Here is a 26,569-nt window from a genome sequence, read left to right on the forward strand (position 1 = left end):
TGTATTCAAAGAGTAAACGAAATGAATGAATAGAATATAAATAAAGAAAATTAATTTATCAAAAAGAAAGTTTTTAAAAATTTTTTAAATTTTATCATTAAATTTTTTAGGAAACTTAAAAAATTTTTAATTCTATTTCCTATAACACATATTACTACTGTGATTTTAAAGAATACTTCCCTTAATAAACCTAAATTCGAGAAACAAATTTATTACACTTACATTCAGTGCTTCTTGAATTACTTATATTAATTGCCATAACGGTAGTGTAGTTGATACTGATTTGAATAATCCCAGGAGTGTAGTATCCATGCGAATAAATTCTGACTTTAATTTAAAGAGAAACCTTTTATTAAATTTCTTTTTATTGCCATGAATTTTTTATAACCTATTATTTCGTTTATTTTTGATGCAAACTATTTTACATCATTATTTAATCATTCATACTTCAGTAAACAAATTTCGAAAGGAAAAAAATCCTTTGGTTAGTTTAAACAAAAGAGAAAATTCTAATGAAGTTGTGTGCAAATATTTACTTTGTGTTTTCTTTTATAATAAAGAAACATTCAGGATTGAATTATATTGGTATATGATTATTTATTATCGTGTTCCTTTAAAAGCTGATTTAAAATGCCATTTTTATACGATAAAAAAAGAAAATCCGATTTATATTTGGGCTAATGGCGCAACTGCAATAGGTTGTGAAATAATGAGCTGTAATCAAGGGCAACTGGCTGCGTACTTTAACAGAAAAAAAAAAAAAAAAAAAAAACGCGTGATTACTTTAATATATAATATTATACACATGCCTCTTAATTGAAACTGCAGTTTGGAATTTAATTACATGGACATTTTTCAAAAGTTGAAAACACTGATGGTTTCTTAACTGAAGTGAAAAAGGTTTCTTTTTAATATAACAAAAAGAGTTTTGGGATAACTGCAACATTACAGAAATCAGAGCAGGTGCCTTTAATATCTAAGGAAACAGAAATTGAAGTTGTTACGCAAAACAGCTACATTCCGGCAAAATTTTGAGCTCGGGACTACCCGATCTTTACAGACAGATTACACATATTCGCTGAGACAACTAAGCTCGCTATTGGCTTCAGACATCTACGTATGGATAAAACTCAGAATTACAATACTGGAGGATTTTATCGGTTGCCATGAGCTGTTAAACTCCTTTATCTCATCAAAAGTGCTTTTCATGCTTCATCATTTTTGAGCAGGACAGGATGTGCTTGTGCTAAATTCGAAGACATACGTTGAGGACCCTTTGTTTTCTCCAAAAATTGGTTGTTTCCTAGTAGAAATTTTTTGTACTCTGTTGGTTTTAGCTTGGATTTGAACCCAGGCTTCTTACCTCGTCCAGATAATTTACTCTTTTCTGTTTCAGATAACACTGCATTAAGGTAAAACTAGGAATTGTAGTTTCGTAGAAAAAATTTGCTGACGTAGACATTTTAACTTAGTGATTTGATGACGTCATGCGTCATTCATCCTTAATATAATTTGGTCCTGAAACACGAGACAATGTAAAAAAAGGCATAAAAATAATTCTTGAATGAAATATATGCAAACCGAAGCTTAAGTTATGTTATAGATAATTAGTTCATTTGGTTTGTGATTTTTTTATTATTATTAGCTTACAATAATCTGTTAAAGCTGGGTTTACAGATTAAAGGGAACGAATACTGGAAATTTTTACCTGATGACGACTCTTCCGCATAGCATGTTTTGCCTTCATAAAAGCAAGAGGTTTCTTTCAATTTTAACCCTATTCTTAACGGGATTGAGGCCACAATAGCTGAATGATGGGAAATCCTACAGATGCATTCATAAAAATTATATTAACATTTTAAGGTATAAAAATTTTAATATAAAATATATATTATTATTGCTTCATTTTCTCTTTAGATACCTCCTGAAGCCGTGTTAAATTTGAAAGAAATTGTTTGCTTTTACTGAGTCAAATTAACAGAAACAAACCAAAGCTATTTTTCGGTAAAATATGAGGAAAAAAATGACTCAAATACACGAACACTTAATACTGCTAAAATTTTAATGCGAGTTCTGCGTAGATACCAGGGATGATTTAGTGAAACCAGAGCAGTTATGATCTGTTTCCTCCTTCACAATATAACTGAAGTGAGGGTGGATTGATCCAGAAATTTTAAAAGCTCAGCTTTTAATATCTAAACGCTGACAGTCAATCAAACTTTTAGAAATCTTCGTGATGCCGTTGTTTGGTAAAATTTTACCCAAATTAAGATTGCTTTATTTTAAACAATAATAATAACAATAATCTATTAATATGCTGTAATTTGTAATGTTCATAAATTCTGTATTAAGCAGGTTGGTGCTAAAACTATTCACATGTGAATATTATTTACTTGATTTACATTACTCTCAAGCAGTTATGTGCTTTATACCTGAAAAAAAGCTTTATATTATGTTTAAGTATTACATTCTACATTCCAAATATTGTTTTTACGTACCAGAATTTTCATATGCATGCAGTACCGAAGTTTTTACTTCATATTTTGATAATAACAAATAAGAAACTGTCTAAATTTTTTGACACATTAATCTATTTTTTTCAAGTGAAAAGGCGATATTTGACGCAGTAAACATTTTTTCAGTGGAAATATTTCAAACGTTTTATGCAAAATAATTCTCTTAAGGTTTCATAGGTTATTACTGTTAAAATTTAAAATGACAGAGAGTAAGCACAGTTTAAATTGATAAAAACGGAAATATTTCGCGGTAGATACACTAGTTATTCTTTGGGTTACTTGCATCATAAATAAATTGTTACACAGCTTTTGAATTTTACGTAAAGGATAACATTACAGTCTACATACTTAGACGTTTTCTGGATTAAAAATAATTTATTTTAAGTAAGCAATGTGTTTAATAAAATTAAAATTAATAAGATAAGCTCATATTCCATAATCAATTAAGTAAAAACAAATTAAAAATGTAAATTCTTTCTTGTACATTAGTTTTTCAGAAGAATGGAATGAATGAATTAGAAATATTATTACAGTTGTATTGAAAGAAGTAGTGGAATTATCTCTGAGAGATGAATAAATGAAGAAATTGGATTGGAATACTTAATTTAAGTAAAATACAGAACGTCTATCGATCTGAACACCTCCAAAGTTTGACGGGTATCTCCTCGGTTAAACCGCTAAAACCGTACATCAGTGAGGCAGCAGCTTTCATTTTATTCATTTCCTATTCACTAAAGTTATAGAGACATTAGGTTATTTCGAAGCAGGAGAGGTGAAATATGAGCAATGCCCTCGCCGGGACCCAAAACACGGACCTGTCGAATACGCGCCGAGCGTGATCATCATTATACCACGAAGGCATGCCAAGAAGGCGAGAGAAGTACCTTATAAAGGGTCATTTTTTAAAACAGATCCGGTTTGCTTATTTAAGACTGTAGAGACATTAGGTTAATTGGAAGCAGAAAAGATGAAAAATAGCAAACCCCTTCGCCGGGAATCGAACCACGGACCTCTGGAATACAGGCCCAGCGTGCAGAACCACTACACCACGAAGGACGCTAGGAAAGTGGGAGAAATACCTTATAAGACAAAAAAGAAATTTTTTTATTAAATATGTCTTAACAATCAGTTACTAGTGAAGTTTAGCTAAACCTTATGCTGGCCCATATTTAAATAACAGTATGTTTGAAATAATTCTTGTAAATATGTAACTTCCCTATTATATGCATAAATAATTGCCATTTACTACATAAGGAAGTTTCATGGTAAGCGCTGTAGTATAAAAGCAATAGTTATGCCAGCTTGATTATGTTCTTAAAATGTTTTAGGGTAACTAGTTTAACAAGTCAATGGGAGCAACACGATTTATGTTATATGAAGCAGATTAATTTCTGTCATGTACACCACTTGCAATTGGCATTTAATTAATCACTTCTTTTAACTTACATTTTCTTTCAACTACTTCAATAGAATCTGAAGACGTTGGTTATGACACACTCATTTCTGAGCTTACGAAAATTACCAAGAAAAACAGACACTACTGTGTTGACTTTTCTAACAATGTTAAAAGAATTTTGATCAAATGCATTTCAATGTGATTGTGATCATGATTTGAATTCATGTGATCGTGATTTAAAGTCTCTTATTTTTCTCACTGCTTATTATTAAAGTTATAATGATACTTGGCTTAAATTAGAAGGATGTCACTTAAAAAAACTGTAATATTAATCATTAAGCTTTCTTTTTCTTTGCAGAATAAGTATTACAAATAGTTCACTTAAAATTAGCGTTAAAATTCCTAATAGGTAAATTGAGAGTGACTGAAAAGTTTTAACACTGATTATTTTATTAAAGATGGAGTTCTTGTAAGAAAAGCGTACTTTTTTTTTGGTTTCTATTTTTCAATGCAGTTTCTCTTGATGTTATCAATCTCACTTGCCTGACAATGATCACCCACGATATTCATCGTAGCAAGAAGTCAAATGCACATGTCCCTGGTAAGAACCTTGAGCACCATATTAAGTTACAGCCGGACTTTAGCTCAGTTTTGCCCCAGCCCAATTTTGAGAGAAAGCACACCAGGGGACGGCTTCGAGGGACTCCCATTCCTTTTCCCTATGCTTCCTTCTTATATGTTGTGACCAAAGATATTCAGTTGTATAGCACTTTTAGTAGTTATCAAATCCACTTACGTAGATCATTCATAAAACCCAACTTAGAATTGAACTAATATTGGGAAAGAGAGATAAATGATTTTTGGTTACTTTTCAGCCAGCTCTTGTATATACTTGCTGCATGTGAAATACTGATCCCGTTTGCGTGAAATACACTGCTGGCCACCTAAATTGCAACACCAAGAAAGACAAGAGATATCACAACAAATTTTATTTAGTAGATAACATGTTGACCAAGTATCAAATGATTAAATCTATAGACTTCTGTGAAGTGTGGTTCCTTCCAGAATTAGTAGCCAGAGTAGCCGCCATTGTTAGAGATCACCGCTGCCACACGCCTCGGCATTGATTCAAAGAGACTTTGGATGTGTTCTTGGGGTACAGAAGACCAAGCAGCTTCCCCACGTTGCCAAAGTTGATCTGGTGTGGCAGCTTGGGATGTAATCTGGGTCAATCGTTCAGCAACCATGGACCACATGTTTTCTATCGGCGAAAGACCCGGAGAACGAGTCGGCCAGGGAAGCAATTCTATCTGGCGATTGACGAAGAACCCTTGGACAATGCGTGCCACGTGTGGTCGCGCATTATCCTATATATGGCTATGGGCAAGCCCTGAAGATAAGGAAGGACAACTGGCTGCAACACCTCGGAGATGTAGCGATTTCCTTGAAAGATAATCCACACTCTCGGTAGGCCACTATCCTCTGTCGAACTCGGATATTTGATCAAACGATGATCGCTGTTTACTACGAGGCATAATTGATCAATTTTTTTTTAAAAAACCACAAGAAAAACACAATTGCCGAACTTGTGATATTCTGTTTAAATCGTCGAAAACTCCAAGCTTTAAATAGCGCTTTGAAGTGGCACCACAGGCACGCGTGATGCACGTCTGCGCTGAAATTCTAATCATTTGCATATCTCACCTCCGCTAATGCATGGTGTAAATTTCGTGCTATTTGCATGCTTCCTTCAGGGTGTTGCATTTACGGTGGCCAGCAGTGTAAATAGATACAAAACTTTTAATGCTACTTTCCAAATTTTTGTTACCTTGCTATATCTCTACTTATTTATCTGTTTTTTTTTCTCTTCGTTTTTTCAAAGTAAAAAGATTTATAAATTATTTATTATTTATAATTTATTTTATAGACTTACATCCTCACTTCATGGGTTTCATTCTAAATTGCCTGTTAATTCAAAAGAAGTATGAAAGATGCTAGGTTAAATCTCTTAAGAAAGCATTAGAGATGCCCTTCGAATTGAACTGTAAGGTCTACAAAAGACCCAACTGATAAAATCATTAGATACCGATAGGTTCCTTCTAGTATTGATTCCAAGCCGAACAGGGCAATTGTATTAAATGTTCGCTGTTTTCTCGTAATGTGATATAAATTTAAGAGAATTGTTCCTAAAAGCTCTTTTATAGAACATTAACTTGTTACACGTAGCTCTCTATCGTTTTGACCAAATTAATTGCCGTACTTTAATTGTTAACCTGCAGTATTTATGAATATGTAACAGCTTTAAAGCGTTTAATGCTTTCGTGCAGCTGTATTTATGTACCTTGTATTTCTTTGTTTAATTCTAAAAATGGTTGGCAACCAGCTGCTTTCTTAAAAGCAGATATATTAAAATAATTTTTCTCTCCAGGATGAAACAAATACATTATATAAGAAAAATATATTAATAAAAAGCATGCAGAAAAGAATAAAATTTAATGCCATAAAGATATAGCTAAAATATTAAGGAACATTTATAATATTGGTTAATATCAATATCAGGAATGTTTAAAAAGAATGACAGATTAAAAAATCTCGAAAAATTTTCGTATGGTATGAAACTTTGGTATATATTAAATCATAAAGAAAATACATTAAAATTTTGTAAGTTTAATATGTAATGCCTTTTAAAGAATAACTTTTAATTTGTGGAAAAATTTAACACATTTTATTTCTTTCTAGGTCTGTATTTGGAACGGCATGAAAGGTAGATGTTACGTATTCTTAGTTCTGACAATTTTGTTATTAGGTAAGTAAATATTAAAAAACTTCTTGTAAATTTTTAAGACTGTTAGAGAAGTAAAGTTGTTACAATTATTTTAGTTTGTTTACGTTTAGTTTCAGTGCCACGTATTTACTTGTAAGGCATAAAACTATGCCTGATTTGTAAGATATTTTACATGGCAATAAACTTTGAATTCTTAAAGATTTTTCTACCTTAAGAAATACACATAATTTAGATTTTCATAGAGTTTCGTGAAGTTAAATGTATTTTGACGACGTAAATTAAAAGTTTTTGAATCATCCTAGTCATTGTTGACCTTTTCTATCAAAACAAAATCCATGTCACAAGCAGTATATATTCCAGATTTTATTGTTAACGTTATGAAAATGCTAATAAGACGTTTCTTGCTTTAATTCCTTGCTTGTTAATCTGTTTCCTTACTTTGAGTTAACTGAGAGGTAATACGGCATATTTTCTCGATATAAAGGTATTTATTATTAATTAAAATAAATTTAGCATAAAGTACTTTCCGTGGTTCGTTTGCATTATTAACATGTATCCCATCCAGACACTTCATATATTAAAGACAAATATTTCTGAAATTTATAAAATTACTAATCTACAGAGACAATTTTTTATTAAAAAGTTATGAACTTTCTTGCGCATAAGTTTAGGAATAAACAGTTTTTCAAATATGATTGAAAAAATAATTTATTGTCGGAATTTTTTTTTAAATAAATGCGTGTAATTTTCTTATAAATACATAAATTAGCCCGTTAAAAGTGACAATATTGCTTTACACATGGCATGAAACAAACCCACCAAAGGTTCTCACTTACGTAAGACTTAATAATTCGATACCTACCTTACTTCACAATAAACGGACGTGTTCTAACGCAATGTATATGTGCTGTGACAAGAATGCAATCTAGTGAGAATTGATAGTCTAAAACTGTACAGAACAAGAACAGCAAAATTACTGAGAATATAGAAGTGGATAAAAACCATACGGCACTGATGAAACATAACTGAAGTGCTAAAAACATTAGTTCGAGGCATCCTACCTAACAATTTCATTAGGCTGAAGAAGACATGGCCTAGCTCGAGCGAGCCAAAGCTAGAAAGCCAATCAAACAAGTAGGATCACTGCAGGTCACTAGAAAAATCAAAAGCTCAAAACAGCTTTAACAATGGGGAGGCCATGAGGATTCTCTTGTACGATTATATGGTGTTATCCTTTCTCATACAGTACCTCTAGTACAGACTGCCAATGTTCAGTTTTACTTTTCATTTTTGGAATTTCAGCCTACAACCAGCGTTGCAAAATAAGTCACAACAATTTCTGCAGAATCCTCCCTTTATTTTGCAGAATAACGCTGTAGTGTATGAAGTGTAGCTAATGGTTCATTTGTCCTATAGAAGGGCGGAGAAGTGCTCTATCATACACAGTATTTCCTACACTTAAGTATCTGTGACTATAATTTAATTAATAAGATGCATGAATCTCTTCATCACATTTGGTCTCAAACTGTATCAGACATACGTAAAGGAGTAGACCACTTTATTTGAACCACAGTTTTTGCTACAGGTATACTACGACTTCAGCACTGCTGATAATACTCTGTATATAATACTGATGACTGCGATGAATAGCAGTAAAGGTTTCACCGAAGTATATCTTTGGTGTCAATTCTAAATAAAGGGGTTTTACTCTTAGAGAATTGTGAATATACAGTTGCCAATCCTCATAGGTTTTGTTTCTGTTAATCAAAGAAAATGTCAAAAGCCCAGATGATTTCTTCAGAATAAAAAAAAATATAGAAAACAACTTTTTTGTTAATTTCTTTTGAAACAGGTAATCCTCGATTCAATTCAATTATCCAGTACAGTTGCTAGAAACTGTGGCTTGGACAATTGATCAGAGTTCATTCATCTAGCCTACTGGACTACTGGTGAGACGAAGTGGAAGGAAAAATTGCAAATTCTTGAATTTTAGAAAGAAATGTTGAATATAAAAAGAAAAACGTTGGATGTCAATGGCAGTAATATTTTTTCGTTTAAGAACATTTACCATTTTTTGGTATTCTACGCTGCTTTACTTCTAAAATGTAGGATCAGTGCTTTCAAATTTTGCACTTTTTATTGCTTAGACTGCATTGTTATTCTAAACAAGCAATATGTTAGAATGAAGAAACCATGAATTCCATTCGATCAACATAAAAAAGATTTGTGTTTTCTTTAGGGCTAAAGAAAATAGGTTTCTATCTAACGCCCAACTAGCTATCCATGACCTATTTCAATTAATATCGGAAACTGTTTTTCGCAGAAACATTAAGAGCTAGTTTTGGAATAACTCCGTTGATGTTTGATTCTAAAAACAAAGCAAAATTTTAGAAAGGAAATAGAACTTCATTAATACTAACTAAAGAGGAGATGCCATTTCGAGTAAGAGTTCTCGCCCCCGGATAACTTGCAAAAATTATTTTTTCATTAACTGAAGTCCTAAGTGCTCATAATATTATTGTTAAACATAAGTAATATACATTACAATCTATTTATATACTTAGATCACAATATATTTGTATGCAGTAAAATCTTAGTTATGCGATGTAAATAGACTGAATGCTAATAAGGTTATAAGGTATTTCTCCCGCCTTCTTAGCATGACTTCGTAGTGTAGTGGTCAACAGGTTCGGCGAGTATTCGAGAGGTCCGTGGTTCGAGTCCCGCGAAGGCGTTGCTCATTTTTCATCTCGTGCTTCGAAATAACTTAATTTGTCTGGAGTGGCGCCCGAACTAAAAAAAAGGTGGTGGATCATGATTCTCCACCACCAGTATTTGGGATTAAGTCCCCTAATCCCCAGTCGCCCTTTAAAAGGGGCCGTATATAAGGTATTTTTCCCGCCTTCTTAGCGTGCCTTCGTAGTGTAGTGGTCAGCACGCTCGGCGCGTATTTGAGAGGTCCGTGGGTCGAGTTCCGGCGAAGGCGTTGCTCATTTTTTATCTTTCCTGCTTCAAAAAATCCTAATGTCTGTGCAAGATAGCTAGTAATTTTAAATAACTCAAAGCAATTTTTAAGACTAGTAATGAAAATAAAAATAATATTTTCGTGCAAGCTTATCTTAGTAAAAGACAGACATAATTATTGAACATTGAAAAATCAGTATATAATTTTTATCTTATAATGCTATAGAAGTATGTTTATTTTACTTGAAAATAAAAAATAGATATATTACGATCCCCATTGCACATTATACTGATTTTTAATTGATTAAGACATATAACTTCAGCTTTATCTTCCAAAAGAGAAAGATTCTTCGAAGAGCTTTCTGAGAGAAACTGTCTTATAACCATACGCCACATTAATAAAACCACGTAAACATCCATGTAGATAGTCAGTTAGCCGATATTTGTACTCAGATAGGACTGTTCAATGATTTAATTTCTCGGCTATTAGCAGATACTGTGCAAATTGTAAAATAAAAGGAAATAGTATATTCTGGTGGATATTAAAAGGTATGACAATATATGTGACAGTTAAATCATTCAGCTAAAGTCAAATTGTAGAAGTTTATTGTTTATGGTAGTACAACACAGTAGAAATTTCCAGGAAATATTAACGGCTCAGATTATCTCTGTTCGAGGAGCACCAATTGGGAAAAATGAGAACCCGAGCCGAGGACCACGTCATTACATATGCGCTTTATAAATTTGAGTAACAAATTATTTTTCAAAAATTCCTAGTACATTTGTATTGTTTTTCCGGTGTTTCATCAAGCTGACGTTGCCAATAGTTTACGACAAATGTGACTCGATGTTACTATTTTAATTTTCTTGTTCATGATTAAAACTTACATTCTTTTACTGTTCGCAAACAATTTAAGTAATGCAGACGAAAACATAATTGCACATGTTATACCAAAATAGACCACAGCTGAGAAAAACGACGTAAAATAATACGAATTATGCAAAAATTGTTATAATTCTGGCCTACTCAAGTGACAGCAATGCGAACAGTATACAGTAAATAAAACACGCACTATACTAATGATAATAACAGCAAAAACAACTATTTTTAATACACATCAAATTTTCATAATAATTTTATAATTTGTCTAGTAAAATAAAATTTTTGATTACCGTAACTAGCTAGTCCTATAGACGGTATTTGAACTATCCATATTACAGAATATTTTCGTACCTATTTTAAAATATATTCACATATGTTAAAATACTCGGTTAAAAAACATGCAATATTTATCTGGTAGCGCTACTAAGGCATTTTTACACGTAACCATGCAATAACACCTCATAGGTTACATCACATGCCCTCAATGTTTCTTTAACTATATTATTTTATTACAGGATTTTATTATACCTTATCACACATACTTATTTACATAATTTAAAATAAAAGTGGTTATCTTTAAGATTTTCCCCTGCCATGCATACTTCATTCAACCAGAAGCAAAGATTTATTGGTAATTTTTATATGCAGTATAATGATAGCTCTTGCATTCGTTAACAAGCTACGTATTTAATTCTAAAGAAGGCATTAATGGCAAATCGAAAAACTGGAGATGACTGGGTTTCGAGTTCGAAGATTCAATTCTATTTTTCTCCATTCTTTCAGTTATAAGAAAAGCTCGGCTATATTGGGTTGTTTTGTATTCAGTATGAAATTAATACCTACAATTATATGTGTAAATGCATATAAGGAAAGAAATTACTACTCTGCTATGACGCCATTAAAAATAACACATTAAGCTTATAAAATTTATCTTTTAAAAAACAGATAAACACACCTTTTGGTAAAATTCTTGAGTACTTCATCAGGAAAAGAGTGCACTATTACAAAGCTTTGTTTAAATAAGCTCATAGAATCAAACTATTTTTTGTATTTTGTTTGTTTCAATAAGATATATTTTTAGTGAACAAAAGCAGCTCTTTCGAAAAGATAGATTTACACGGAATTTATTTGGATATTCCACTGTGAAGCCACCGAAACGCTAATTTGCTTCCTGTTATTTTCTCTAGTGGGAAAATACACTAGCGAACAATGCAATGTAATGGTTTTTTTAATTAGCAGATTTACAAGAACAGAAATCTTAAGAGCGGTAAACGTTTGACACGATTAGAATATGATTTCATTTTTTAAATCCATTATGCGAACAATATGAAGGAAAGAGAATTAGTTGTTTGTTTCTTGAAAAAAAAAAAAAAAAAAAAAAAAAGATATTTTTCTTAATTTAAAGAAGAAATTCGTGACCTACGATTGAAGCGAAAATGGACACTTCATTCTTTCATATTTCGTTAACACGAGGATGCAGTGAAATCGGCGCAACAGAATTTAAAAAAAATTAGTATCGATTCAAAAGGGAAAAAACCTCTTATTTAAATTACAAGCAAATGCAAATTTGAACTCACAGTTACTAATAATTTAAATAATCGTTAAAGATTATTTTTTATAAAATATATGTATTACACTTTCGATAGTTTCTAATTGTTTCTAATATTATTAAAAGATTAATGCGTCATACGAATGGGCGAATCATGGAAACGGAAAGGTTCTTCTTTGTTAAAGCGGCTCTCGGGACTAATCACAAAAGCTTAATCTCTTGATTTGTAACGTGCAAATGTCAAATATCATCAAAGGCTTATGCGGCTGTTGTAGTGAGAAAAGCATGGAGTAACAAAAATAAAGAATTATCTCCAAAATTTCAGAATGAGAAAACATCTTTAAACTTTATGTTTAAAAAATTCTGTAAATATTGGATTGCATTAAAACATACTAGGGGTATCTGCCTAAGGGGAGGGACGCCTTCGAGAAGCGTTCTCTGTGGGAATCTTTCGCCGAGATTTGAAACTAGTTAAAAAAAAAAAACTATGCGTTTCAATAAATTGCTGCGAACGTAAATAAATCCATCTATTGTTTTAAAGGCAGAAATGAAAGCAGAATGTGTATGGATAGCTTTTATCCTCAAATTTGAGTAGTTATTCTAAATCAATGCAAAAAATCTAAAGATTTCAGACTGAGTAGAAAATAGAACCTACAATTCTACCGAACAATTTTTTGAAACGAAATTGAAGTATTCAGCTAGAAAAATTTGTAATTCTATACAACTATTTTCCTATCCTTGTTTGTTTAGTAATAACAATAAAAATTTCTGTGACGTTTTTTGCATAAACAAAATGCTAACTGCAATTGAATGGAAGGATTAGAATAACTCCATCAATAATAAATTTTTAAATTTGGATAAAAAGATACGTGGAGAGCGGTTAATATTAGTTTTTTAATCTGAGTGTAAAAACTAGAGAAATGCTATCACTGATAGTATTTTAAGCTATGCATAAAAGCTAGAGAAGGGCGAGACTAAATCTGATTTGAAAACTTTGAATAATACAGCTATTGGTAGAGAATATTATTAATAGGTTTTAAATTTTCTTTCATGCACAGTTTTTTCAGTTAATGGAAAATGCTTTTAACGTTACAAAAGAAAACAATATTACTCTCCCAGTAAGTTTAAAAATATTTTTACAGCTAATATCAAAACAGATTTTTTGTAAAAAAAAAAAAGGAGAGTGAGGGAGAAACTGTTAAAAAATATTCTGTAAGTTCCGAATTTTCTTGGCTTTACTCGATAAAAATTGAAGCATAACATATTTCAGATTGAAAGGTGATGTAATGCAATTACTTCAAACGCCAGCAATAGGAAAGAAACTCAGGTAAACTCAAAAAGAAAGCAAGACTTGAAATTGTTGACATCAACCTGTTTAACTTCAAAATAACCGGCTGCATTGCACAAGAAATGAAAGGTGAAAAAGTCTTCAGTTATTATTATATAAGAATAGATCCTGAATGCGGAAGGGTGTTTCTGAAAATTTTCTTTAATGATTGAACAAAATTTGCCTTCTTTTTAGTTAAACGTGGTTGGTGGAGAATTGAAAACGAAAACTGAGGTTAAAGTTTAAACGATAAATTAATTTAGCGCTTTAAAATTATAAATATATCCTTATAAACCTGATTTCCAACTTTTCTTGTGTAAGGAATATATATTGCCGATGACTTTCCACCTTTTTCAAATATTTTTCTTGTTTAGCTTCATACTTAAATGCAAATTATGATTTTAACCTGCTTCAATAAAAAAATTACAAATATTGTATTTGAAAAGGAAGAATAAGCTTTTTTCCGTACTTAAATATTTTTATTGAGAAATATTTTTGTCCCTTATTTTCTTTTGTATTTAAAATTAATCGGTACAGGATCCATTTAGAGTTATCTGGAGCGTGAATAACTTTTTTACTAGTTTTCCTTAAACGGCAGAGTATTTATTAGTTTGGAGTAAATTGTAACACTTTCATTCTCTTTTCTTCAAAGAAATTTTTATTTTGTTGCTTTCAAAGAAAAATTAAGAAACTTAGTTTCAAGTTAAATTATATTACTTTTACCAATCGTAGTTTAATATATTGTCAGCGGATAATTTTAATTAAAACAAAGCACAGCTATAACTAAGAAATTAAGAAACAACAAAAAACTTTATGCAGTTAGCAAACTTCCTTAGCTCATAACAAAAGAATTTCATATAAAACTATGTTTAATATATTTAAAATATTAAAAACAGATACGATATATTTAGAGTTTGCTATTTTATCATTTGTATGAAAATGAGGCTAGAATAATCCCCATTGCAAGTTGATCTAACATAATTAATTAGAAACTATGAACAGAACCGAAATTCAAGTACCCTCACCCAAACCCCACAAAAAATGCATAGAATTTCCCTCAGCTTTACAGCTTGAAACTTGGTGGTTAGGCATTTAAACCGGGATAGGTCGTCCAAGCAGCTGTTAATGTTGGACACTTTTCCTTTTAGGTTCTGAGAACGTTACCGAGATGTGTTCCTTGGTACTGACTTTGCCCTTAGAAGAGGGCAAAAGCGTCAGAGATTTTTTATCCTTACTTGAGACTTGAACCTAAGCCCATCTGTATGGAAATTGGCTGCGCTTGCTTACATAAAACCAAACAGCGCATAAAATGCTACAAAAATATTTCTTCTGCGCTTTGTACGAAAATACTTTCTTCTATGTTGCAAACTGTTTGGGAACTATGAACTAAGAAAATGTCTGCAGTAGAATAAAAGTAGTAAAAATAATAATTTGCTTTCAGCTTCAATTTTAATACAAGAAAAACTAAGCAGGACATATGTAAAATATGGTCTTACATTTGTATTCACAGATGTGAATTATATAACGTAAAAGGATCTGTGAGATTTGCAATATCAACATTCTCCTCTGTTCCAGTGGATGTTCATCAGAAAAAGATAATCGACAGTGCATAGAAAATAAGAAGAAAAGAGAAGATTTTGTGTAAAACAATGCAAAAGTTTCTTTGAGACTTTGGTTGAAAACTTTCCAGCTTCTGTTTGGAAATTTCTTTTAAGGACAAGATTACACTGCATTAAAATTCAAACGTGTATGATAGTTATATATATATATATATCTTTCGTACGTACTTTATATTTCAAATTTCAAAATTACTGTATGCATTTTTTATTAGCTTAAAGAAAAGGAAAATAAATTTGATTAGTCTAATATCATTAAGTCGCTACAAGCTGTATATTAAAATTAATAATGTGGCTGAAAACCTATATATTAAAAGTTTATAGCTGCGTTAAGGCTGATAACCTGAACAGAAACAGAAAAACAAATCGCATTAAAATCCGAATATATATTTATTAAGTTACTCTTGGTGGTTTCCAATTAAAATTCCAGCATAAACTAAAACCAAAATTTACATTAAACGTATGGTACCGAATAGGCTGCTGTACCCTGAGACTAAATTTCAAATATTTACAAAACAAAGTTATCATTAAAAATATAAAAACTTGGTTGATCTACACTACAGATAATCTCATAAACCACATGCCAGCTTCACAGCTATTATTAATGTTTTGTCCTTCAACAAAATCCGCGAGAGCTAATTCTTAAAGAGACAGCGGTGGACGATCAGTAGAGCACATTTAAGCTTAACCTCCTACTTTCAAACTATACCGCATGTTGTTAAATTTGTGTGACTTTCCGATTTGAGTGACATATGGGAAATGAGCCAGTAAAGACCGAGCAGGGTTTAAATGGAAAAGTTAACTGTTAGTAAAATGTAAGAATTAAATTGTCACAACATTTCTTTTCTCTAGCTTACTTTTTATTAATGCATAAAAAAGAAAAATGTGCATTTGCAAGACTGTAAACATGTTAATAAATTTATAAGAAAAACGAAATACACCAAAAAATGCAATAGTATAATTATCGAAATTTAATTTGTGTTCTGTGCTTATAAAATGGATCGTCTATCTCTCAATTCCTACATTAACATAATCAAATATGATACAAAACTCTGTAGCTGTTTATAGGTATTACTAATACTTGACATCAAATGAAGAGTATAGGCATCAAAATGAAGAATTGTAGTAGTAGATTTGAGCATATTTTATGGCGGTAAATAATAAAACTAATTAATATCTACCTATATTTTAACAGATTTTTCTGTAACTTTTTCAGCATTTTCAAATATGTAGTTCGTTTGTAAATTTTTCAAGTTATAGCAAACTCTAAAATTTTTAGCGTCTGTATGAAGATAAATGTGTATAAAAACTGGATTGTTGATTTTTAATAAGGCAACGCACGTAAGACTTGTCAAGAATGGGTTGCCTTCGTAGAAAACTTACCAGAGGAAACTGGCCCGCATTCACTTTATACATGGAGAAAACTTCTGAAATGTTGGTGCAAACAATCCGTTCACCTGTTTCAAATCTCGGCTGAACTATTTGCTATTTAGTTGTCTTATCCACTCAGTCTTGGTGGGCCGCATATAAAAGGAGGAAAACACATTTCAAAATATCGTTATTCAAAAAACACTTGCCCTCTAAATTGTTCTTATTTTGACTTGAATATTCGTATAAATGTTATGTAATATACTGTGAATATTCGTATAAATGTTATGTAATAACTGTGCTTTTAGAATTTGAAAATGTAACGCTGATTTTGTTGTTTGACTTCTAAATTAATATTTGTTCAGCGTGTTGTTGTATCTTAACTGTACTTTTATTTGGAAAACGTTTACCAATTTGTATAAATAATTACCATGAGATGTAAGTCCATAGATATATGTGTGTATATCATAATTAATAGTCCATCTCTCGTCTATAGTATCCAATTTATTATTGTGAACTAAACATGTATTACACATTTGATATTTCATATGTTTTTAAATTAGGATTTTCCTTTAATTTCTAAGTTTTAAATCAAAATAAACAAACTAATCGTCCTTTACCATGTTAAATTCATTTTATACTAAAATTAAATATCCATGAAAATAATTATCAATAAATTTCAGTTGTTATTAACTAATTAAATCATATTGTTGCAACAGACCTTGGTAAGATTACAACTCTGGGAAGGCCTCAGGATTAACAGAATTAATGGAAAAATTATGTGAGCAGAAATTCATTCCCTAACGAAAGTCATGACCCTCGGACATTTGGTTGGACCGCTCACTTTATTTGGGTCACACATTTAAAAGTTGGAAAACAACAGTGCTGGGGCAGACCCTGCGAGAATTAACGGAACTCGTTTTTTAATCGGCACATTCCTCCCCGTTTTCTTTTAGTCGAGTATTTCAAACAGACATTTCGCTGAAAGCGGAATTCATTTCGCTGAGAGATCACTGATGCGCATACAAAATGAAGCTTTCGCATATGAAATGTCTTGTCGAAATCAGGTCATGGTGAGCCCCATCTTTAAAATGGGAACCGCTCTCATATGTCGCAGCTGACAGAACTTTATGAGCGCAGTTCAAGGTTCTAAGGTTCTACGAGCATTCTGGGCCATTGTTTTCCAGGGAACAAGTTTTAAATACTGATATTGTGCCACTGCTTTTCCTTAGTCCACGCTTCTGCTTTGTATGATTGCATCAACAGCTAAGAAACAAACAAACATCCAATTTACACTTTGAAAAGAAGGTTTCGATTTAAAACAGAAAAAAAATATTTCCTATCACAATGTAATTTTCTTAATGCATTGTTCGGTGCACTATCATCACATCTATTACCCATATTGTAACTGGACCTCTAACTCTGGAAGAACAAATAGACTGAATACTCGATTAAACTGCCTGTAATACTTAAGACGTAATAAGACCAATAAGCGTAATAAAGATGCAATATATCTAAAATTCAAATATCTTCGAGAAAATACAGTTAAAAAATTAATAAAATATTTGAATAATAATAACTGCAATCTGAGACCTCAATAAATATATGCGTTCGAAAATAAATTAAACCATATAAGGTATTTTCTCCCTGCTTTTCGCATGCCTTCGTGATGTAATTGGAAATATACTTCGAGAGGTCCAAGTTCGAGTCCAGAGGCATCTTTGAGAGGGCATTGCTCATTTTTCATGTGTTAAAATAACTTTATGATTCTAATACCTATAAAATTAGTAATAAATATAAAATAAATATCATTGAAAATGTGATTAAAAATATGCTTTATTACTTTATTATTGACAGCCATAAAGCTTATAATTATGAAATTTGAAATATTCTGCTATATACAATATAGGAGTATTATAATTCTATGATTTGTTCTGGATGTGTTTATTTTTGATTAATTGGCTCAAATGGACCATAACTGAATTCCACAAATGAAACTAATCTTGCGAGTCCTTATCACACTCAGGACAGACAAGTAGCTACTTCATGTAATCATCTCCGGAACAAGAAAACGCTCATTTTTTCTTACTTTTTAAAAAGCATTGCAATTTGTATATTTTTCAACCAATCAGCTATCGCAGTTTTGCTACTTATTTAGATTTCTGTAACCAGCATAGGAAGAAGAGAACAGAACTTCTTTAACTGCGGTATAAAATTGCAGTGCAAAATAATTACTTTTCCATGATAATCGAAATATTTGTAAGGGATTTAGATGCAGAAAGCGTTTATAAAGTTATTATTTCTTCCTTTGAGAATCTTAGAAGAGAATGGCATTCGTAGTTATGTTTGAGAAAAATGCGGAAACAACTTCGCATAACATGCTGAAGCAATTTTAGGTCGAATTTACATTAAATTAGTTTTATTCCCTAGTATTCTTTGTCTTACGCATTTTATGAACAGAATATACCAGAAACAAATATCGGAACTTATATGTTTCAAGTCTATTTTTAAGCCGCGTAAGTTTTATAGCAAATGGAAAAACTTATTTTGTCCTCCTTCGGTGTATGAAGTTATTTCTCAGCGTTTTTAGCATCTTTAGTGAAATTACTTCACAGAATTGCTAATAGTATTCCAATAACATAAATCAGTATGTTGATAATGCATCAGGAATGTAAATAACAGTATAATTTGAGCAAATATATGTTCTGAAAATAGATAAATCACTATTTCAGTTTTTTCTAAAACATATTACATGAATTGGTTGGAGGAAGAGGGAGACAACTAAAATATAACTGAGAACATTTTTATGCAAATTTAATGTATATATATTTGGAATATAAATAAATTTCTGTATATTTAGGAAATTAAAAAATTATTATTTTAAAACTCGGAAGTAATTGTTCACTATTTGAGTTTAATAAGTGCTGAAATGCTAAGGATTCTTAATTACAATGTTTCATTTTAAAAGGTAATTTATTTAACAGTGTTATGGAGAATTTAAAGATTGTGTTTTTTTATTACTAGTGACCTTTTTTCCTTTTTTACAGCATGTTTGGCAGATGACAAAACTGGAACACTTAAAAGGGTAAGAATTTTATTTTTGACGCATTTACGGAGTTTTAATTTTTGTAGATAAGAGATAAATATTAAAAAAAAAAAAAAAAAAAATCTGAAAGGTTTCAGATTTTAAATTACGTCTAAAGGGGTGTTTTTTAAACGTTTTGTGTGTTACCTTTATTTATTAAATATCATGTTCTTTGTACTTAAACCATAAAATTAAGTTCAATAGCAATGTCGCAAAATAATTTTAAAACGAGCATATCTTTACAATTTCCGATGCACAGTTCCGCGCGCTGGAGATAAAAAGATTTTTTTTTTTCCTCCGTAAAGTGTTGCCATTTTTCCCGCTTTGAAGTTCTTGAGTTTGTTAATTAAAAATTCGTTGAAGTTTTATAAAATATGAAATCGGTAATAAAACAAATTCCAAATTTCAAATTTGGTCTTCCACATGCCCATATTCGTAGGAGGATTACGTCATTCGAAATTCGATGGCTCTATGTACCATTTTTTTTATCACAATGCGAGAAATACACATATATTTACGCAGATTTTTCATTATTTAATTTCTTCAAATATAATGCAGGACTCTAACATTTGGTGGCAACAGTTTGAAAAGTGAAACGGACATTTATAGTGATTCAACGCAAAATCGCAAAACGAAAACAATAGTCCTTCAGGGACAAAGCCACTTTGGACTAATTATGTTCTTCCATTAATTATAACTAAAAGCAATTTCGTTAATAATGATGCTAAATGTCAGAAAGATATTAGTAATATACATGTTTCGATAACTACAAAATCGCTTGCAAAAATAACTGTATAATTATTTTTGAAAAATTCAACCTTTTTACTATTTGTGGTAAAATATCGTTAATTTATCACTGAAATGACATAAAATAAGCAGAGCTAATATTTTATGAATTATGTATGTAATAAACAGTAGATAAAATTAATAGCATTACTAATTCTTTAAAGATTTTTTTATTTTATTACAATAAATAAATAGCGGGTTTGAGAATTAATTATGTGAATTATTAATAATTATTAATTTTTATTGAATACATAAATTTTAAAAAATGTGATATATTACTATTTTGATGAATTTTAATAAAATATTAAACGAAAGGGAAAATCTTGAATTAGTGACTGGCATTTTTAAGTAACTCCTAAATTTTGGAAATAAATAGAAGTTAAAAACACTAAAACCGAACACTTAAATTCGAAGAAATTTATGTGATATGGGGCTTTTTTTTGTTTTGTTTTGAAAATGATATCATAAGGAAAATGAGAAAGCAATAACAGTAAATCAGTTTCAAATACAAGGTCATGAAATGTATAAAACCAGTTAATTTTACCTTCAGTTATTTGCGCTTAGAATAATAATTATCTATTGTAGTTAATCTTTTCAAATCAAATCACGTATGAGGATTCTTTTTAGCAGAGTCTTAAAAATAAAAAGTAGCAGTAGAGTCTTAAAAAATCTAATTTAATAGTGTTATAATTCAATTCTTTTTAGTAGAGTCTTAAAAATTCAGGCCCACCAGCGGCCGAGCGGTAAAGTCGCTGAACACTGGTAGTTCGGTCCGAGGTTCGAATCCCGCGAACGGGCTGGCTGCATGGGCGTTTTCGTGGTTTTCCCCATGTGTAACGTGTATACGAGCCAGTTTCCCTTAGAAAGTCCTCCACGAAGGCATCCCTCCTCTTAGGCAGATAGCCCTCGAGGCTTTGCCATAATCACACACACACACTTAAAAATTCAATTCTTCTTAAAATTTCAATTGTCTTAAAAATTCAATTCTATTAGATTCAATGAAATCTAATTCAATTCTTTTTAGTCTTAAAAAATCTAATTCAATTTTGCACGAATTTAAATTTTTAGCAGTAATTTTGCATTTATATAGGTGAGATATATGATTGCGAAATAACTGAGTATGTCCTTAATCTGCATATAGAAGTTTCAGGAAGTTATTGCATATTTCAAATCTTTGTTTTCGACAAAAAAGACTATTATTATTAATATTATTATTATTAACGTTATGATAATTATTATTATTATGCAGACTTTTACCATTTATAAGACATTTAGACTTTTACCATTTATAAAATAAATAAGATTTTTAATCTGCTGTCAGTTCGTATGTGTTGGGCTTATTATTATTATTTCGTAATTAGTTTAATCATACAGAAATGCCTATAAATGAATGTATCGAAATTGTTAAGAAGAATAAGAAATTATTCTACTATAGATTATAGATGTAGAAGACAAAAGACCATTTTTCATGATGTTAACTAAAAGCTTATATTAATTTATGTCATTAGTAGTTGACAAACTCTTATACAGATGTACAACTAGTATCCCTTTTAGCGGACAATTCCAACTGAGGGACTGTGAGTTCTTCAGATTTTTCGCTTCTGTGCAGTTACAATTTCTGCAATTCGGCGATATTCTATCGCTTAATTATTATATTCACAGCCGCAATGCCTGACTGAACAATATCAGGCGTAAGTTAATGAATACTGAAATAGCTCAGTACTTGTAACTGCAATGAAATTGTCTACAATCTATCATTTACTATAAACTCTGATTCACAGCATTTGATTTTGCGGGAAAAACAATATTATACGAATTGAGTGGTCGAAAAATCTCGTCTTTATTTCTTCCTAGGTGATTCTCTTATTCTTAGCCATTATCAATTATCAAACTATTTGTTGTATTCAACAGTCATCTAATAAAATCTAAGGGTAATATAAGCAGGAATCAGCTGAAATTCGCAACTTAATTGCATATTTATATTATACATATATAGTAAGCACAGATATTAGCAAAAATATAAGAATTGTGATTTTAATGATGATTTATAAACTCACAAAAATTTTTGCTTCAGCTAACAAAAGGATAATTTTAAAACATTGGCAATGATGCTATTTTTTTCACAAGATGTTAATATAACTAAAAAATCAAGAAATAAAAATTTGTTCGAAGAATTATGTTAAATAATATTTTTATGGAATTCGAAATATAAATAAATGTAATAAGAAATAATTTTGAACCTTGTTGAACTGCATTGATATGCAGTCGAATTTTCTGTTAACGAATATTTGCTGGATCTGCTTTTTATCTATTACCACGGAGTATTCGCTAAATAGAACTGCAGTAGCCTCACCTTCGAGACCAGGAAATTTAGTCCAGTAATCCTTTGTATATTTATCCTTTGACGTCCGTTAAATGGGGAATAGCCGCTTAAGTAGAGTATATGTTAATGGAAGTTCGAATGAAAAGTTATTCTTCCATTCTGTCACTTCAAATCAGTGATGTTTTTACTTCCTTGTACGAAGTAAAAAGGAAATATTGTAATCGCGAAAAGTTTCAGGCAGCATATTTCAACGAAAATATCCATTTTGACCGCTATCGAATGCAATTTAACGATGTTTTTGCGTCATATCTGTACGTAAGGACAGAATAAAATACTCTTTTCCTTCAAAAAAATTATAAAACTGCTTTAAAATTAATTCTGAAGAGAACTTTTCGTGGCGTCTGTACGAACGTATGTACGTACGTATCTCGCATAACTCAAAAACGAGTAGCCTTAGAACGTTAAAATTTTGTATATAGGACTGCTATAACATGTAGATGTGCACCTCGTATTTTAGTTGCAATCGGCAGCATCAAACGTATATAAATATATTTATATATATATCCACTCTATTACCTGGCTCAGTGATCTCAGTTTCTTTACTCTTATATGTTTGTAAATTGTACATTTTTTGCTTTAAAAATGATTGAATTATGTTGTTTTTATCTTCCGGTTAAGGATTTTATGCCTTTAGTAACTCTGTATGCAATATTTTTAGAATTATCACCAATTTTAAAGTTGTTTAATTGCCGCTAAGCCTGTTTTTAATGGCGGCCATTGATGTTTACGTTTGAAACAGGAGACTAGTGAATTTGTTGCCAATCTAGAGAAACTTAGCTTCGCAGCAACAAAGATAACGCATTCATTTATTATTGCCAATTAAATCATGCATAATTCTTTCTGTAATTTTTTCAAGGAAATAAGCGTTTGAGATTTACTTCGTAATTTTTAATATAGATATTTTGAATTTTTATGTATTTTTGCCTTCTCGCAAAGTGAGAACTGAATTAATTAAATGAGAAATACTCAATCGTCTGTGAAAAACTGTTTCTGTTTTGTTTGCTTAATTTCTTTCATACTTAGTTCTAGCTTTATTATAGTATTTGAATAGAACATGTGGCAACGATTAGATAATTCTTTAAATGATATACATTTTGTGCATTCTGAGTTATAATATGAAGGAAATATAATACTATTAAGTAAACCTAGCGCCAGAGTGTCGCTATGGTAAACAAAGTGAATTTTAAAGAATGCATTTATTCTATTGTGGTTTATGCGCTGTCGGCGAAGTAAGTTTAATTCAATCTAATAAGTTTAAATAAAATGCAAGAAAAAATGCGTATAATTTAATATTCCGTACAAGGAAGTCATGTGGTGTACACATCAGATTTTTTTGTTTAACGTAATGCTCGATGTTACGCAAATTTTACTGCAGTTGCTGCAAATTTAAAATACCTTGGAAGTAAGTTTACGTGAATATGGAGTCACTTTGCCTTAACATTCTACACGAAGGCATCTCTTTCATAGGTGGGTATCCCTCAAGAAATCAAGCAAAAATAAATGCACATTTTGCCGTAATGGATTAAGAAAAGGAAGATATTCAGCATCAGGGATAAGAAATTAGGAAAACCCTCGACTAGAATTGTAAAATTAGTATAACGATTTCATTCCGTAAACGAATTTATGAAAAAAAAAGAAAGGTATTCAATGTCGTTAAATGTTCTTAAAACAATTCATTTATATATTTAAAAACGTACTGGATATGAAATATTGAATAGACAGCTGTTTTATGACTGACTTTAGTGAACGTATTCAGTGCGAAGAATGATTTTCTTCTGAACAAAAATAGAGATCACATATAATAAGTGTAATAAATACATTTAACCTTTCCATTTCAAATGAACCCTAAGCAAGTGTTTAAATTTATCAGTTATAGAAATTCAGACTAGGACATACTGCTTCGATCTCATTTTCCTCAAAGAAATCTTCCATTGCTATATTTAATCCGTTTTAATTTATTACTTTTTAAAAAATTGAGGTACTTAAATATGTCTCAGTTAGTGATAGCTAATGATAGCTAACATAAGACAGTCAAGAATCTTATGTTATAATTAATACAGTGCAGTATAGGAAAAACAATTATCATTGGAGAAGTACTCATTTCCTTGACTGATATCGTCTGTTTCTTGTATATTTTCATACGCGCATTTTCCGAAATCCTTAGCCATTATTCTTTTACGCAGTTTTAAAAACGAACAAAAGAAGATACTTGTTATAGGCAGTAAATGTTTCTTAATGTGAAAATGAAGATTCATATGAAATTTTGGCTTAAGATTTTTCCTAGATTTCAGTAGTATATAACTCACTAGAAAAAGAGTCAAAATTTTTACTTTCATAGACTATTCTGTACAAAAGAAATGATAAGGCTATCCAATTTTATGTGGCATTTATTTCTACGTTTCCCTGAAAACTTACTATAACTGTCAAAAGGGAAAAATATTGTTGAATAATGCATACATAAGTTTCAGTATTAACCAGCTCAGAGCATGTTTGTTTCAATAATTTGCAGTTCATTGTTCCTCTTGATTGCCCATACGGAACATATTGAAAGTTTGTATCGCTCACCGGAAAGTTTTCAGATAAACATCAAGTAGTCCATTCACTAACCATTTTTGGCCAAAATGTATTAGTCTCTGGAATGGAATTTAATAGGTTGAGTTCTGTTCAAATTTGCCTAATGAGGATATGCAAATATTAGTTAAACCCACTGTCGTATTTTTTTTTTCAGTTTTTATTTATATTAATGAAAATTTTACTAAACTCGTCTCTTACTTCCAGTTTGTTTTCTTTCAGTTCCTATGCTTTTATATTTCTATCTGTAACTAACTATGAATGTCTCATTAATTAATGGCTTTCGAAGTCTGGTAAATGAGCTTTTGCTTTTCATACTTATATTTGCACAAGTTAAAAAATAATTTGCAAATATTTCAAACTCACTCATTTACAAATATTGTTGCCTTTTTAACACAAATTTTATACTATGCTAGCTTATTTATTAATTATTATTTCAATGAGAGATCATAGTTACTAAAATCACCTCATTTTTAGAGAAATAAATGTTCATAAACTCATTTCAATTTTATATTTTTCTCATTAAAAATGTTTAAATCTTAAGATTAAATTACCTCCTAGGAAACAGTCGTAAACAAAGTAAATAAAAATCTTTAGCTTACCGTATTCAATTTCAAAGCAATGCCTATAGAGCAATAATTTATTATCATTTCAAAACTAAAGAGAGTTCAAGAATTCTTACCAAGCTGTGAGAAAAATTCAGCACTCATTTTTACTTCCTTGTACATGTAAAGGAGTATTGTAATTGCGAAAACTTTCGGGTATCATACTTCAACAAAAATATCCATTTTAACCGTTATCGAACGAAATTTTGTACGAAATCGAAATTTTTGTATTTTGAACGAAATCGAAAAAATGTTTTATTGTGACATCTGTACATAAGGACAAAAAAAAAAAAAGGCTCTTTTTTTCCAAAATGAAAACAAAAAAATGAACAAAAAGGATTTAAATGAATTCAAAAGAGATTTTTTTTACGTTTGTACATATGTATGTATGTATCTCGCATAATTCAAAAACGAGTAGCTTCAGATACTGCTTCGATCTCATTTTCCTCAAAGAAATCTTCCATTGCTATATTTAATCCGTTTTAATTTATTACTTTTTAAAAAATTGAGGTACTTAAATATGTCTCAGTTAGTGATAGCTAATGATAGCTAACATAAGACAGTCAAGAATCTTATGTTATAATTAATACAGTGCAGTATAGGAAAAACAATTATCATTGGAGAAGTACTCATTTCCTTGACTGATATCGTCTGTTTCTTGTATATTTTCATACGCGCATTTTCCGAAATCCTTAGCCATTATTCTTTTACGCAGTTTTAAAAACGAACAAAAGA

General features: G+C 30.7%; 1 protein-coding gene across 1 annotated transcript in view; it reads left to right on the forward strand.

Annotated features, from left to right (window-relative positions):
• The window catches only part of LOC118181489 (uncharacterized), a 90,170-nt gene that overhangs the window by 44,001 nt on the left and 19,600 nt on the right, over positions 1-26,569 (forward strand). The window contains exons 2-3 of the mRNA XM_035350644.2: positions 6,652-6,718; positions 19,452-19,489. Coding sequence (XP_035206535.2) covers positions 6,670-6,718; positions 19,452-19,489 — 87 coding nt within the window. The 5' untranslated portion in view covers positions 6,652-6,669. The remainder of the gene's footprint in view (positions 1-6,651; positions 6,719-19,451; positions 19,490-26,569) is intronic.

This window comes from Stegodyphus dumicola, chromosome 1, assembly GCF_044657685.1.
Source record: "Stegodyphus dumicola isolate Sdum_Otavi_A_Nest chromosome 1, ASM4465768v1".
In the NCBI taxonomy this organism is placed as follows: domain Eukaryota; kingdom Metazoa; phylum Arthropoda; class Arachnida; order Araneae; family Eresidae; genus Stegodyphus; species Stegodyphus dumicola.